This window comes from Silurus meridionalis, chromosome 8 (genome assembly GCF_014805685.1).
Source record: "Silurus meridionalis isolate SWU-2019-XX chromosome 8, ASM1480568v1, whole genome shotgun sequence".
In the NCBI taxonomy this organism is placed as follows: domain Eukaryota; kingdom Metazoa; phylum Chordata; class Actinopteri; order Siluriformes; family Siluridae; genus Silurus; species Silurus meridionalis.
The window spans coordinates 4,881,875-4,896,540 of record NC_060891.1 but is presented as its reverse complement, the minus strand read 5'-3'; the positions used below and the strand labels follow the sequence as shown (position 1 = coordinate 4,896,540).

Genomic DNA, 14,666 nt, shown 5'->3' with positions numbered 1-14,666 from the left:
GGCGATTTCTGGAAAGTATGCATTTATCTATTGTTTGCGAAAGGCGCCTCGGGTGTAGTATAAAAGCTCGGAACTTTTGAAATGTCTTCACATTGTCTAAACAGGATTAGGATTTTTATGTCTGCAGAGCTTTAAATGCCATATAAAACTGAGAAAGAAACTTTTTCATTTACACACACACACACACACACACACACACACACACACACTTCCCTCTGTCTCTATCACCACCTTTCCCCCATGTTTTTCCTCTGTTTGGTGGCTGCCTGGTGTGTTGTCACTGCACACTACCTCACGCTGCCAAGAGATCCCCTGTGAGGAAGCCAAAACTCCCCTTAATGGCTTTGAATGAATAAAAACTAGCCTATTAAAATGCAATTCAGAGGCAATGAAAGCAGTAAGTGAAACAGCCGGCTAGCAGCAGAAGCATTGTGTATTCGAGGACATCGGGGCCACATTAATTTTTACTCGCCGCTGTCTGTCCCTTGTGCACATTAGCATGAGTTGCACTGTAATCTGTCTTGCAGGAGCGGCTGGTGTCTCTAGTGGGGAAGGATGTATGTATGAGGCCATTATTTAAAGAGCTGTGTTTGATGCAAACTTTTTTTTTTTTTTTTTACTTTTTTTTTACTGCCCCATCAAAAATTTTATCTGTTATTTTTTGCTCCTTTATCAGGCTATTAGGTCATAATTATTTATAAGGGTATTATAGAGAGCCTTTCTCCTTGATGTGTGAAACGAGAATATATATATATATATATATATATATATATATATATATATATATATATATATATATATATATATATATATGTTTGTGTGTATGTGTCGTTGTGTGTATATAGCCTTTGCCAGAATGCCACATCTATGGTATTTTACTTTTGATTTCCAATTGTATGGTACCCAGTCCCACCCCCATGCATGATTACCCTCAGGAGAAGAGGCAATTATAAAGTATCCATATGCCAAAAATGATTTATAGACAGTTTACCTTTTACAAAGTGCTTTGATAAGAGACGTGTTCTTTTATTTCCCTGTTAAACGCCAGTTCCGTGTTTGCATACGGCCTCTGCATGCTTCTCTCCACATACTGTATCTTGATTTAATTGCGTTCAAATGTACTATTTAACACCTGTGTTTGTTGTCAGATCATCATTAAAAACATATGAATATGACAAGTGTGGAGAAAAAAGGGCCTTTTAGTGGCGAAAGAAAAAAAAAAAAAGCGGGCAGGAAGCGCCAGAATCGTTGGTTGTTTGTTTGTTTTGTGATGAGCCAAGCCAATGCCCAGAGGACGTTTAGCCGTGCTCATGCAGACACCTCTTGTACGGCGCCGGATAAATCTTCCTCCAGGCAACGTGTCTTGGGTGCAATTTACAAAATCAACCTCGCTGTAATTAACATCTGGCATTTTTCCTAAGTAACAGCCATTTGCATTGAACAAGTGCCCAACAAACACACAGGCGACTCTAACAACCCGCAAGAAATCAAGCGATTAAGAAACCATTCCGATTTGGACCGGAATCCGTCGCGTTTTCCGAAGGGACGCATGAGCCGACATAGTGATGTATAAGAGCTGAAACATTAGCTCGGAGTGGATGTACTAGAGAGAACTCGAGGCTGTTACTGCAATTTAGGCCTCTAATTAAATCCCTACTGCTGTTTGTGGCAATTTGGATTTCTCATCTGCCTTTTACACCATTTTAAATAAAAACTACAAGTTTAAAGTATTACTGTTAGTATTGAGGGCCTCACACTTATTTCTCTTAACATTTAATCCTATGGTGGCTGTGCAACGTCTGTAGGATTTTTACGATGCGAGTACAAGTTATACGTGATGTTCTTGTCTGGGCTCACACATCTCTGGTCACCATGTGTTATTACCAAATAAGGTATAGTTTTACCTCAGGTTTTGTATATATTAGGGCTATCAAAATTAACTTTAACGTCACTAATTTTATTAACGTGTGATTAATACAGCATGCATTTCTTTGACTATTTTTCAAAAAAATATACAAATATAAAAAAAGGGCAACGCAACACATTTATTAACGACGTCCTTTCTTTACTCAGCTAAAAAGAATGAGTAAACTCCACCAAAAACTAATACTGATTATAATAAACATTTGTTTTACTGATGTCTCAAATCGAGCACCAAAATCCGCCATGATGCACACATCCAGCAATTAATACCATCCGTGCGGAAACATAGCAGAATTTCCGTTTGGTGTCTTGATGATTTACACAATTTGAAATATCATATTTATTAAATATTTTGTCTTCATGCTCCTTGTTTAGTTTGGTTTTACTAATAAACATACATTTGCAGAAAGCATTATTATATGCCCATGCCCATTTTAATTTTTTGTATTAAAACTCTTAAAACTCTTAAAAAATTTATTTAAAAAATATTCTATAAAAACAAAAGTGTTTTTGTTCTGCCCAATGAAGATGCAGCTCTACCTCTGCCATGTTAATCTCTATTCTATGTAATTCTCAGGACACGCCTCGGTCTCCATAGTGTTTTGATATTCACATGGCAGCAGTGGTGCTGAGAGAACGCTCTTGAGATACAGTTTAGCGACGAGACTTCAATCTACATATAAATTATTGGTCGCTTTCTAAATAATATGTGTAGCGCATCTACTAATAATTAGATATAAATTAATAGTTTTTTACCGAATATCGATGCACCGATGCAAACAGGTGACACCACGGGCATCATAGATCGCATTGGAGACCACTCCTAAACCTCTCCTAGAATTAATTTTAGTTGGGGCATGATAAAATTACATAAACCTAAACTTCATCTTTTTCCCCCCTCTTGCTGAACAGGTTTCTGCCTTTCTCAAAGGACCACCGAAACAAAGAACACGAGGCCTTTCTCCACACTCATTCTCCATATCATCAGAACGCGTACGGCACCAAGTACTTCCGCGAGGAGAACAAAGTCCAAGGCAAGAAGGTACACTTTTAGCACACACAATCTACACTCTAGCTACTCTATATGATCCATTGAAAAAAGAAAGGTCCGAAGGCACCCCATCGTTATGTCGTGGCACAGCAATTTAATAAATACCCCAAAAATAACTGAGAAGAAAAAAAGCCTTCTCCTCTTAATACCCAGAAGTCCTCACATTAGGTAATTGCCTGTGTCTTTGCTGAAGGCTGTTCATGGATGAAAGTTCTTTATTGGCTCTTACCAGCAGGCACTGCCCTCTGCATCCAGTGCAATTGCCTGGAAATACCTCCTCCTCCAGCAGAATAAATATAAGCGCCTGCTCTTAACACAGCTCGCGCATGTCCCGTGTCTCAGCAGCTCACATTCGTGTTCCCGCACTGTTCCACAAACACGAGAAACCCATAAGATCACGTTATCTATTCATTCCAGTTTGCAGAGGACTGTTCAGAGTTTAGAGGATTGTTCCCCTGTCTGGTTTCCTCGTGGCGTTGCATGACTCAAAAGTTCAGCGAGTCATGACACAACTTTCGCAGTTCTTTTTGTAACCATCTTCAAATCCCAGGGGTGTAAAGCCGATCCTGCTGGCGTGTGACAGTAATGAAGGCTCAGCGTAACAAGCATGTGTTTGTGTGATTAGCATAATTGACGCAGCTGAGGATGTCACATCGAGGATTATCTCTGATCCATAGGTAGAAGGGAGATCCCCCCTACCATCAGGGGTTACGCCCCATCTAGAGAGGTCTCTAATCTTGCTGACAAAGCAGACACACACATACACACCACACACTTTGCTGAATTAATTACAGTCTTTCCAGGTAGTATTTTCATTTCGAACTCCTGCTCCAGGTCATCAGCAAGTCAAATGAATCCAATTAGTATAGATGTTCACTCTTTTAGCTATGGCTGTAAACCTTTACAGGGCAGTTCCTTCATTCAGAAGATTCGTACATGCTTTATCAACACCCCATTCCACAGTCCCCATTTGCTGTTTTAATAACCTCTACACTTCTGCGAGTACAGAGATTATGTGTTTATTTACTTAGTAAAGTCAGGTAATAATGTAGGTGAAACATTGAGGAGGTTTTGGGTGTAGTCGCATTCCAGTTCATCCCAAATGTGTTTTCAATGGATCTGGCTTTGTGTAAGGGGCACTGTCATGCTAGGACAGGTATTGGTTTCCTAGCTTATGCGAATGGAAAGTGGTAGCTCAGTGGTTAAACTTTTGGGTTACTGATTGGCACCCTAGCATCACCATGTTGGCAGACTTGGGCCCTTAAACAAAGGCCCTTAAACCTCTGTCCTCAAGGGGCACTGTATTATGGTTGGCCCTGCACTCTCACCCCTAATTCTAGGACCTCTATTTTTTTTTACAACTGTGTGCCAGGTTTGTTTCAAGCCGCATATGCATGGAAACGGTGTCCCAATACTTTTGGAAAAGGTCCCCCAATACTTTTGGGAAGGGTCCCCCAATACTTTTGGAAAAGGTCCCCCAATACTTTTGGAAAAGGTCCCTCATACAGTGTATTTGAGTAGAACTGAGAGATTTGGGAGAGCATATTCAGTAAACCAGTGCTATTGCTTCCAGATAATTACGTCCACATTCATTTCAGGGAACAGAATAAAACAGTTTTTAGCTTCACGTGCATCGCGTTCACACGCTCCGAGTCCACACCTCGCGTCGGTTTCTCATATTTATCGGACCTCAACGAGCGATATGCGTCGGTATTTCTAGCTCTTGAACTTCTCTCAGGAAAAGCTTAGGTCCCTTGATGGCAATCCGAAACGTAAATTGATTCTAAAGAGGAAATTAAATGGCACTTATTACACTGTCTAACTAGTAACCCGGTGTCATTTGTCTGCGGCATGATGAATGCACCGTATTCGCCTGCGGTTGCCGCGTAGCGGTGAGATATGCGCCGCACACAAACCTGTCTTCATAATGAATTTTCACATGGCCTCGTTCCTTTCTCCCTCGCATCGACTTTGCGAGGAGATAATGATGGATATGGTTATTTTCGGGTGCATTCGTGATTAAATAATACCCATAATCCTTTTTTTTCCTCTCTACATTTCATTTCTTCTTTGCTCTTCTAGTTCACCTTAAAAAAAGGCATCCTGAGTTGTACCGAGATGAACACCCCTTTAGCCATGAAAACGCAGCTTGTGATTTCTCAATTGTAAACTGAAAAGGAGCAGGTATAAAGATGAGACCTTCGGCTCAAATCTTTGCGGTGTTACGTGTCGCCAGACGGGCAGCACTGTTAGTGTTCACGTGTCGTTCTACAGATCTTCGTAAACCGTGAGTCCAGGTGGCGACGATGACGGGCGATGCTTACTCCTTAATTAGCACATTAGTTAACACCCTCTTGATGAGGACGGCCTTCATCGGGCTGCCCTTTGCGTGGCCAGAGCGCACGTTTCGAGCTTTGCATCAGCACCAACGAGCGCTAGCTAATTACAGAGCCTAATGAAGTGCGGACAGCGGCCGTGCTTCGGCGTGAAAACCCCTCACCATCACCCCGCATTAGACTTTCATCAATCACGCTTTTAAACCGGCATTCCTTCCTCACTCACTTTTTTTTAATGTTGCTTTACTAATCTTTTTTTTGTTTGCATTCCATTTCTTAGGCACCACACTAGCTTAGAAAACAATATAAAAGTCACAGTGACGTGATTGTTCGCGTTTTACCACGACAGATACTCGGTATGGAAAACATATAATAAGTCAAATAAAATAAAAACATCCAGCTTTTTTCGGGCCTCGCTGATGGGGGCTCGGTTTTAACCCTAGGATCTCAAACTCATACCCCCATACAAACACACACATCGGTCTAGGTTGCATTAGTGACCATGAGGCTTGGGGTGATTCACTATAACCTGTTTTATAGGGTGATAAACTTTCCCAGCCCCTTCATTTGCCATGTAATAAACAATTCTCCGGACGTGCCTCTTATATATGTATCAAAGAACGTCACGTTTTCATCAATCATGTCAGCGTTTTGTTTTTTTGTTGTCCTGCATCAGTATTAATTTGAAGCATTAAAAAGAGCTGTTTTGCCCCTTAAAATTTTTATGATAGAGCAGCGTCAAATCAGATCGCTTATACTAGGTTTAATGTCCGAATGAAAATATCTGTATAAGAAATTATTATTATTACTATTATTATTATTATTATTATTATTATTATTATTATTATTATTATATATGTAGACTTGCATTAGCTCACTGTGCTTCCCAATGAAAACCCGATGTATTCAAATGCATGTCCAGAAACGGGACCAAAAAAGGAATAATAATACTGACACAAAAAAAATGAGTACGTCCAGGAATCAAAGCACTTTCAAAAGCATCTTTGCATTAAACAAGAACCCGAGACTCATCCAACGCTCTCTTCTTCAATAGTCACGCTCCACTGAACCAATATCTTCTCCACCGTCCATTCTCCACACCAGCCCCAGATCTCGGGCCTTCAAACACACAAACATGACAGCCTTCATTTTGCATGGCGAGAAATACGAGTAAACAAAGAAACGAAAAATGGAAATGACTTTGTATTAAACCGGAAGAAAGAACGATGCGGATTCGATCCGAAGGGTGTACTCCTTCAGAGAAAAAAAAATAGAAACAAAACAAATGGGAAATTACAGGCTCGAGCCAGACTTTACTTACTTCCACTTATGATCCCGTTCATTAAAGCAAAATGAAGGACAGATTTGACATATGCTAAGTAGCTTTATTTGTAATAGGTTGTAAAAGTAATACTAAAAAAAAATTCAATAGTTACCTGTGTTCAGGTCTTTCTTTTTAATCCTGTTAAAGTCTTGGTTCGAGTATGACATTGAGAAACGATTCGGATTACACACAAGCACCTGCACGACGGTGCAGCGTCCCTTTTACATTCCTAAATCACGGTTATAGGGGGAACAAGGGGAGACGGATGAAAGCACTAAACCCTGGTGAAAGACTGGGATTAGAACAACAGCTTCCACATCCAGCGAACGCCGGAATTTAATTGGTCTTGGATCTAGGACCTCTGTGAGCAGGACAGAGGGGTTTCTGAAGTGTGAATGAGGCTAACAGGAGATATTTTAAAACACTAGGGTCGTTAAAACTTGGACAGTAAACATGAAAAACGAATAAAAGTCCTTTTTTTGGAGCATTGCACTGATCAGTGTTTCCAACAGCAACATTAATCAGCGATATTATACAATTTAATATTAAAAAAAACATTTCACATGCACTATTAGCATGAAGGGTTGTTTTTATATTCCATAATCCCCTCAACAAACATGTACTTTGGCAATTATTTTTAAAAATGTGCCTAAAATATAGAAAAACATGGAATAGGATTTTATGATTTTTGCACATCAGTAAATTCGTGAGTTATAGTTAATGGTCCAGTACGTACTAAAACACACTTCTCTGATCGCATATATATATATATATATATATATATATATATATATATATATATATATATATATATATATATATATATCCACACACACACACACACACACACACTATCCACACACACACACAAACCACACACTATAGTGGATAACACTGATTATTAACATATATATATATATATATATATATATATATATATATATATATATATATATATATATATATTAGAACTGTTAATCGGTTCAAATATTTATTTGGGATGAATCGCATGATTGTCATGAGTTAACTCGTGATTAATCGCAACTTAATCGCACATCTGTTGTAAATGTACTTTAAATGAAAACTTTTAAAGTTTTTATTATTCTAATCAACATGGCCATGGACACGTTTGGACACTTTATGCAAATGTGTGACTATTATTAGTGAAACCAGACCTAACATAGAGCATGTAGACAAAATATTCTTGTTGTTTGTGTTTTGAAGTTTTGTGGTGTTTAAAAATACGTAAATCATCAGGACACCAGTGTGTGTTGCGTTGAAGGATTTGATTTTAATACATTTTTATACTTTTATTATTTATCTTTTTAATAAAGAAGCCAAACAGAAATGCGCACTGCCTTAATCACACGTTAAAAAAGTTAGTGCAATGAAAAATATTTTGACAGCCCCTTTATATATATATATATATATATATGTTTCAGTGTTTGTTTTGTTCTCGTCTCCCACATTCGTACCTCACCTGAGCTCCCGAGCTTAAAGCCACTTCTTCACACAGGAGAGATAAATAGGATGATAAAATAGGACTTCAGGATGTGGGACGCATATTTCATCAAGCATCTGAATAAAGCCGAATTATTATGCATTGCCATCTCGGGGTTGAACTGATTACCATATATCATAAAGGGCTTCATTTTTTTTTTTTTTTTTTTTTTATTCAAGCCCTGATTGTTTTTTTGCCTGTATATTCTGCCTTAGAGTTTCTCCTGGAATATTTCTTTTTTTAATATTATAATATTGTTCCAATCTTTCGCATTTTATAGACTAAAGAATTTTACAGTAAGAACAACGTAAAAGTTTTAATGTGCACAATTATTCTTGCATCAAATGTAATTATTATTAGTATGTATAAATTTATTTTATTAACACAAAGTTCCTAAAAACTCCACACACACACACTATAGTGGATAACACTGATTATCTCATTATATTGGCACCTGTGTTGGGGGGGTGTGGTTTACTATACAACAAGTAGTCAGTTTTCAAAGTAGGAAACAGGAAGCATAGGTGAGTGTAAAGAGTGGCTTTGTCTAGAGGACTGGGCATCTCTAGAGCATCTCCAAAACCAAGGTGTTATGGACTTTATTCCAGTATAAAAGTGTTAATACCTACCAAAAGCCCTATCGTAGGAGAACGAGTGATTTGAGGGTAATGGATGCTCAAGGCACGTTAAAAGACACGAGGAGCAAAGGCTAGTCCATCTAGTCTAATCCCAAGTAGAGCGACTGTAGTACAAACTGCTGAAAAAGATGCCTGTTCATCATTCAGATCTCCTATAATAGACCTGTGAGCATCAGAACAAGTCCAAATCACATTTTCTTTTATTTCAAGTGTTGTTTTCTCAGTTTCTTAAAAATCTTTGAAATGCTTCGTCGAATACCTCCGCGTAAAGAGCTGTAGCTTCAGGGGAACGAGAAGCGGCGGTGTATGAAAGAGTCCTCTGCCTTTTTTCAGCTGGGAATTACGCCATCAACTTCCCGCTAGCGAACATAATGTAAACTCGTTCGGGCCGCGGGCCGGCAAGACGTCAGCGTGTCGGACTGCAGGAAAGTGCCTTGGACGCATTAGGACTTGACAGGGTCCTTTCTTGAAATAAGTGAAATTAATGGAGCTCTCTTCATGTACGACAAGGCCGCAGCACCCCTTTCACACTGCTTACATTCAGAGAAAAGTCAATACTTTTTTATTACGGATTGTGACCTACATTCTGCACTACAAGTGCTAGCCTGCTAATTGGTTTCAGGGAGAGAAAAAAAACACAGAATAGCTCCATGTCAAAGAATGCTGAAGCAAATAATTCAATCTCAGTTGGGTTTTTTTTGTTTTTTTTTAAATGCCCGCATCTGTTTTTCTTTCTTATTTTTTTCTTTTTTGAAGTCCAAGGCCACAACAAATGCTGGGTTAAATATGGCTCCAGCAGACGAGAAAAAAAAAGTCGTGTTCCGACTGAAGCTGTAGTTAAGTGGCTGTTAAATGCACACTAATGCAGACTCCAGGCTAGTGCTTCCCAGTTTAATGTTCTTGGCTCTTAATATTAATGAATGTCCTGCTAATTATAGCGCATTAATTATAGTATATAAAATGTTTTAGGGACAAATGCATGAATTAAATGATTCAAATTAAGAAATTGACCTTTAACATCACTTACGTGACATACCAAATCTAGTTATTTTGTTCAAACTATGTGGTGTGTTCGGAGGTCTGAAGTTTCGACCCAAAACATGAAACAGCAGGAAGAAATGCGCAAAAGCAAAATCGGGCAGAAAAATCGACGCTCATTGGTTCCTGGCGGGTTTTTTTTTGGACACCCTGCATCTACAGTACACACACTCCACCTCTTCCTCAAGCTGACAGCTCGACTGCTCCTGCAGCTCCGACCATGTGTCCTCTTTACCTCGACGCAAGTTCAACAATCTTTGTCTTCCGTTCCGTTCACGTGCTCCACGTCATCGGAGCGGTGTCCAAACACGACTCGAGCGAATGTTCTGCAAAAACACACTTGTTTTTACACCTTTTTTTTATGGGTTTGAGAGAAAACATTTATTTTAAACTCCGTCCGCTCACATTTCCTCCGCAGTCATTAGTGTCAGCATTGAGTGGTGTCTACAAGGACAGCAGTCTGGAGAATTTCCCCAGGCCATGGCACAAAGATGATTGTCACGCCGGCAGACGCTGACTGACAGACAAATCGCGTGCATGCCTGCAAGACGGCGAATCGTCAAAAGCCTCAGTCTATGACATTAGTTTGTCCTTCGTATTTTTTTTTTTTTGTCCAAACAAAATATATAATTAAAATGTCTCCCTTCCCCTCCCTTTCTTTTCCTGCTCGGATAACTTGCGTCACTTTTGTCGCTTAGCCTGGGCTCTAGCAAGCATCTCTCAGACCTCTAGGGGGCGTCTATGAGCATTAGCACTCATCTAATGAAATGGAGAGGAACAAAGCAACTAGGCCACTTGTTTTAAAAAAAAAAAAAAAAGCTGAATCCAGTCCAGCTAAAAATACCTGACACTTTTTGCAGAGCTGCAAAAATAGAGGTCAGGATGTTTGCGGTGGCTCTGGCATTCATCATTAACAGGCTGACTGAGCGCGGGATAAACTATTAGGATTATGATGAAGAGGGCATGCAACTTCCAGCAGCAACTTCTCTTCACCCCGGAATCACATTACACACACAGAGGAGCAAACTACGTCAGCGCAGTGAACTCGCTACCGCGAAAGATACCGCACGCTACCGTTCCAGGATACCTTGGACTTATTAGGAGAAAAATAATCATTGCACTGGCTCATTTACATTATTATTTGTACTGGCTAACTTTACAAACCCTGCACAAATTGCATGGTTGATATCTTTATTTATTATTTGATTATTAGATTTTCTTAGTTTTTTTGTTTTTCACATTTTTTAAGCAACAGTACACCATGACAAATTCCTTGTACCATGCAACCCATGGATATGATGTATATATATACAGTAATAACTCGGTACTTGTCGGCTGCAAAACTCTGCTCGGAACTCGACACTTACTACCCCGATGAAACTCGTGAGCACTTCGGTCTCACGGTAAAACAGATGCATGTAGAGTCTCATGTTAGCTTATGAACACTGCAAGAGTGCCCTCCTATGCGTTCCCTATGGTGCTTTCTTTGCATTTTAAGCCTCGGTCCTGAAAAGATTAAAAACGATACCAAGAAGCTTGAAAAGAATAGCAAATGGCTAAATAGCAATTAAGGAGAGCAACAATAGAAGAAAAAGAAAAATTGACTGTGCATTTTCTTTATTTTTTATACAGTACAGAACTGCATTAAAAATAATAGCTGTTTGGTACTCGTCAAATTCAGTACTACACGAGTACAGAGGTATTACTGTGTGTGTGTGTGTGTGTGTGTGTGTGTATATATATCATGTATATATATTTTGTGTGTATATATAATCATTAATTACATTATAATTATTATTATCATTATTATTATCATTATTATTATTATTATTAGTTATTCTTTTTGGGAGTATCTTTTCTGAATGCAATCTAACGGTTTCTAAATCTTTCTGTCTTTTTCAGCCATTCAAAACAGTCTTCACCACCTGCCATGTCTTCGACAAGTTTGGACGATTTTACTCCAATGCTGGGAAAATCGTTTAGCATCACTGAATAAAATAGGCACAATAGGATATGCACCGACCAATCACAGATGCACGTGAAGGCCAACAAATGAGCTACTGTAGCTGAAATTGCAGCAGAAGTTGATGCTGGTAATGCTTAAAAGAGCAGGACTGATTTGTCAGAAAAAGGGGGGAACCTACACAATATTAGGCAGGCGGTTATAATGTTATGCCTGATAGATAGATAGATAGATAGATAGATAGATAGATAGATAGATAGATAGATAGATAGATAGATAGATAGATAGATAGATAGATAGATAGATAGATAGACAGACAGACAGACAGACAGACAGACAGACAGACAGACAGACAGACAGACAGACAGTTGTAAAAATCCCTCATGAACTTAGTTTCCGCCTCCTTTCACTCTGGCTACTCGATCCGTACCGGAAACATAATTTGTACTGCACACGTGCGAAAACTCAAATTTTGATTGGCAACGTTTTTACGACAGTCTAGCGATATGAATTCTTTTGCGTTTTATGTACAGCTTTAAGAATATTTCTCTTAAAAGGAAATGTTCCTGACAATTCAGCATATTGAGGGAGTGAATGAATGAATGAACAAAGGATGGATGGACTGAATTCATTTATAAATAAATAAATTGAATGAATACATAAAGAAATATTTTGTGAGTTTCTTAAATGAAGACATCATTAAAGTAGGCAGAAATAAGTAGAACATATCTTTAGAAAAGTAAATATTTAATGTAAAACATGCACACACACACACACACACACACACACACACACATATATATAACCATCTGTATTACAGAAATGGTGTCTAACATATATATATATATATATATATATATATATATATATATATATATATATATATATATATATATATATATATATATTTTTTTTTTTTTTTTTTGATCTAGCATGAATTTTATAAAAAAAAAAAAAAAGCAAAAGAAAATGCAAAATGTTGATGTTCACAAATGTTAATTATTTAAAATAACAAAATATTATATGTTTTGCATTCCTTCCCCCTAACTGTAGCAAAATTTAACCGAACCGTGATTTTAAATCCGAGGTACGTACCGAACCGTGAATCTTGTGATTGTGTGTGTATATATATATATATATATATATATATATATATATATATATATATATATATATATATATATGGGATAGTATTTGTATGTGTTTTTTTTCATTGGAAGAAATGTAATTCTAGTACTATTGCACTTAGTGGTGCTGATGGACAGCTGCCCATCAGGAGACACATGGCAAGCAGCTACCTTATTGCACGTGTTAAATTTTTCCCCATCCTGGAACCGCGGCCAATTTCCCCCTGAGTTTTTCCACAGAACGAAAAAAATGTCCTTAATTTCACTGAGTGCGAGAAAGGCGAAGTCGGCCAAGTGAGGCTTCTCCTACAGAGATTTAATTTCCACAAATAATTCTGAGTGCTTTGTTCTGTTGTGGTGGTGTAAGTGTGTGTGTGTGTCTGTGTTTGTGTATATACCCATGTGGTGTGCGTCTAGGTGAAGCCTGCAGGCGACCATCTCCACCACCCCTGCTGATGAATCAGTGGCAGAAGCGGCGATAATTTGCAGATGCACAAGCTATCTCTTTGATTGCTTTCAGTCTGCGGTAGTCCATCACTTCACAATAACTCAAGCCGCTGCAGACTCGTTCCTTAAAAAATGCTGCTTTCCCATCAGAGCGATACACGGTTTTCCATCAAGCCGATTAGAAAAAAAAAGCCCTGCCGACTTATTCTGATTGCTCGCTCTTCATACCAAGTTTTGTAATCCACGCAGGACCCCTGAAACAAGGCCAGGGGATTGTGGGAAAGTCAGTTTATGAATTGATTCATGAAATGTGAATGATTTTTTTTGTTTACAGCTGAAGGGTTCACACAAAAACCTATATTTTTCACAACCCAACCACTGAACATTAAGTAGATTAAGTACATTCCTGATCAGCATTCCCATAGGCTTTTCCAGGTTTACTTTTACATTTACAGCAATTATCACATTCATACAACTGAGCAGTTCAGAGTTAAGGGCCTTGCTCAAGGGCCCAGCTAAGGGGTGACAAATTTCCAATATATTTCTGAAAACTATGGGATCTTCATCTGGGAAATTTTGGAAATATTCCAAGATGGAAACCAGGAATTTATGGGGAATTTTTTGAAATGAATTTGAATTTTTGGGAAGTGTATATAAACTGCATCATATACAAGCATACATATAAACTTTTTTTTTTTGCCTATAAGCTCACAAATAAAACAACATTGTGGAAATATTTCAAGTTGGAAACTTAACAGGAATTTATAGGAATTTATGGTAATTTAAGGGATTTAATTAGATATTTATATAAACTATCATATACAAACATAAACTTTTTTTAGTCATAAACTGACAAACAAAAACAACATAATGGAATATATCAAGTTGGGAACTTACCAGGAAATTATGGGTAATTGCTGGGAATTCATTTAAAATTTGGGGACATGTATATAAAATGTATCATATACAAACATTTCATTGTCAAAGCTGACAAACAAATCAACATATTGGTGGTGGGATTTGAACTCACAACATTCTGAGTAGAAGGTCATTATCTTAACCCATTACCAGCCCCTTCTGCTGAATCTGAACGCCTTTTATTTCAGCCAATATACTTCATGGTTATCCCACTATATACTCAGTTAGCCCATAACACTTTTCACTGAGCCCAGTATACCTCTCATTTAACCCACTATACTTTCTTAATTACCACATATTCCTACTTAGTTCATTCAGAATACCTCTTGGTCATCCCACTTTACTTCCCTATACCTCTCGGTTAGCTCATCGTACTTCTCACTTAGTCCACCCAAGCTTC

General features: G+C 38.2%; 1 protein-coding gene across 2 annotated transcripts in view; it reads left to right on the top strand.

Moving 5' to 3' along the window:
• spata17 (spermatogenesis associated 17) overlaps window positions 1–12,356 on the top strand; it is a 30,872-nt gene extending 18,516 nt beyond the window's left edge. For both annotated transcript variants that reach the window (XM_046856056.1, XM_046856055.1), the window contains 2 exons: window positions 2,836–2,965; window positions 11,714–12,356. In XM_046856056.1, coding sequence (XP_046712012.1) covers window positions 2,836–2,965; window positions 11,714–11,794 — 211 coding nt within the window. In that variant the 3' untranslated portion in view covers window positions 11,795–12,356. The remainder of the gene's footprint in view (window positions 1–2,835; window positions 2,966–11,713) is intronic.
• The last annotated feature ends 2,310 nt before the right edge of the window (window positions 12,357–14,666 follow it).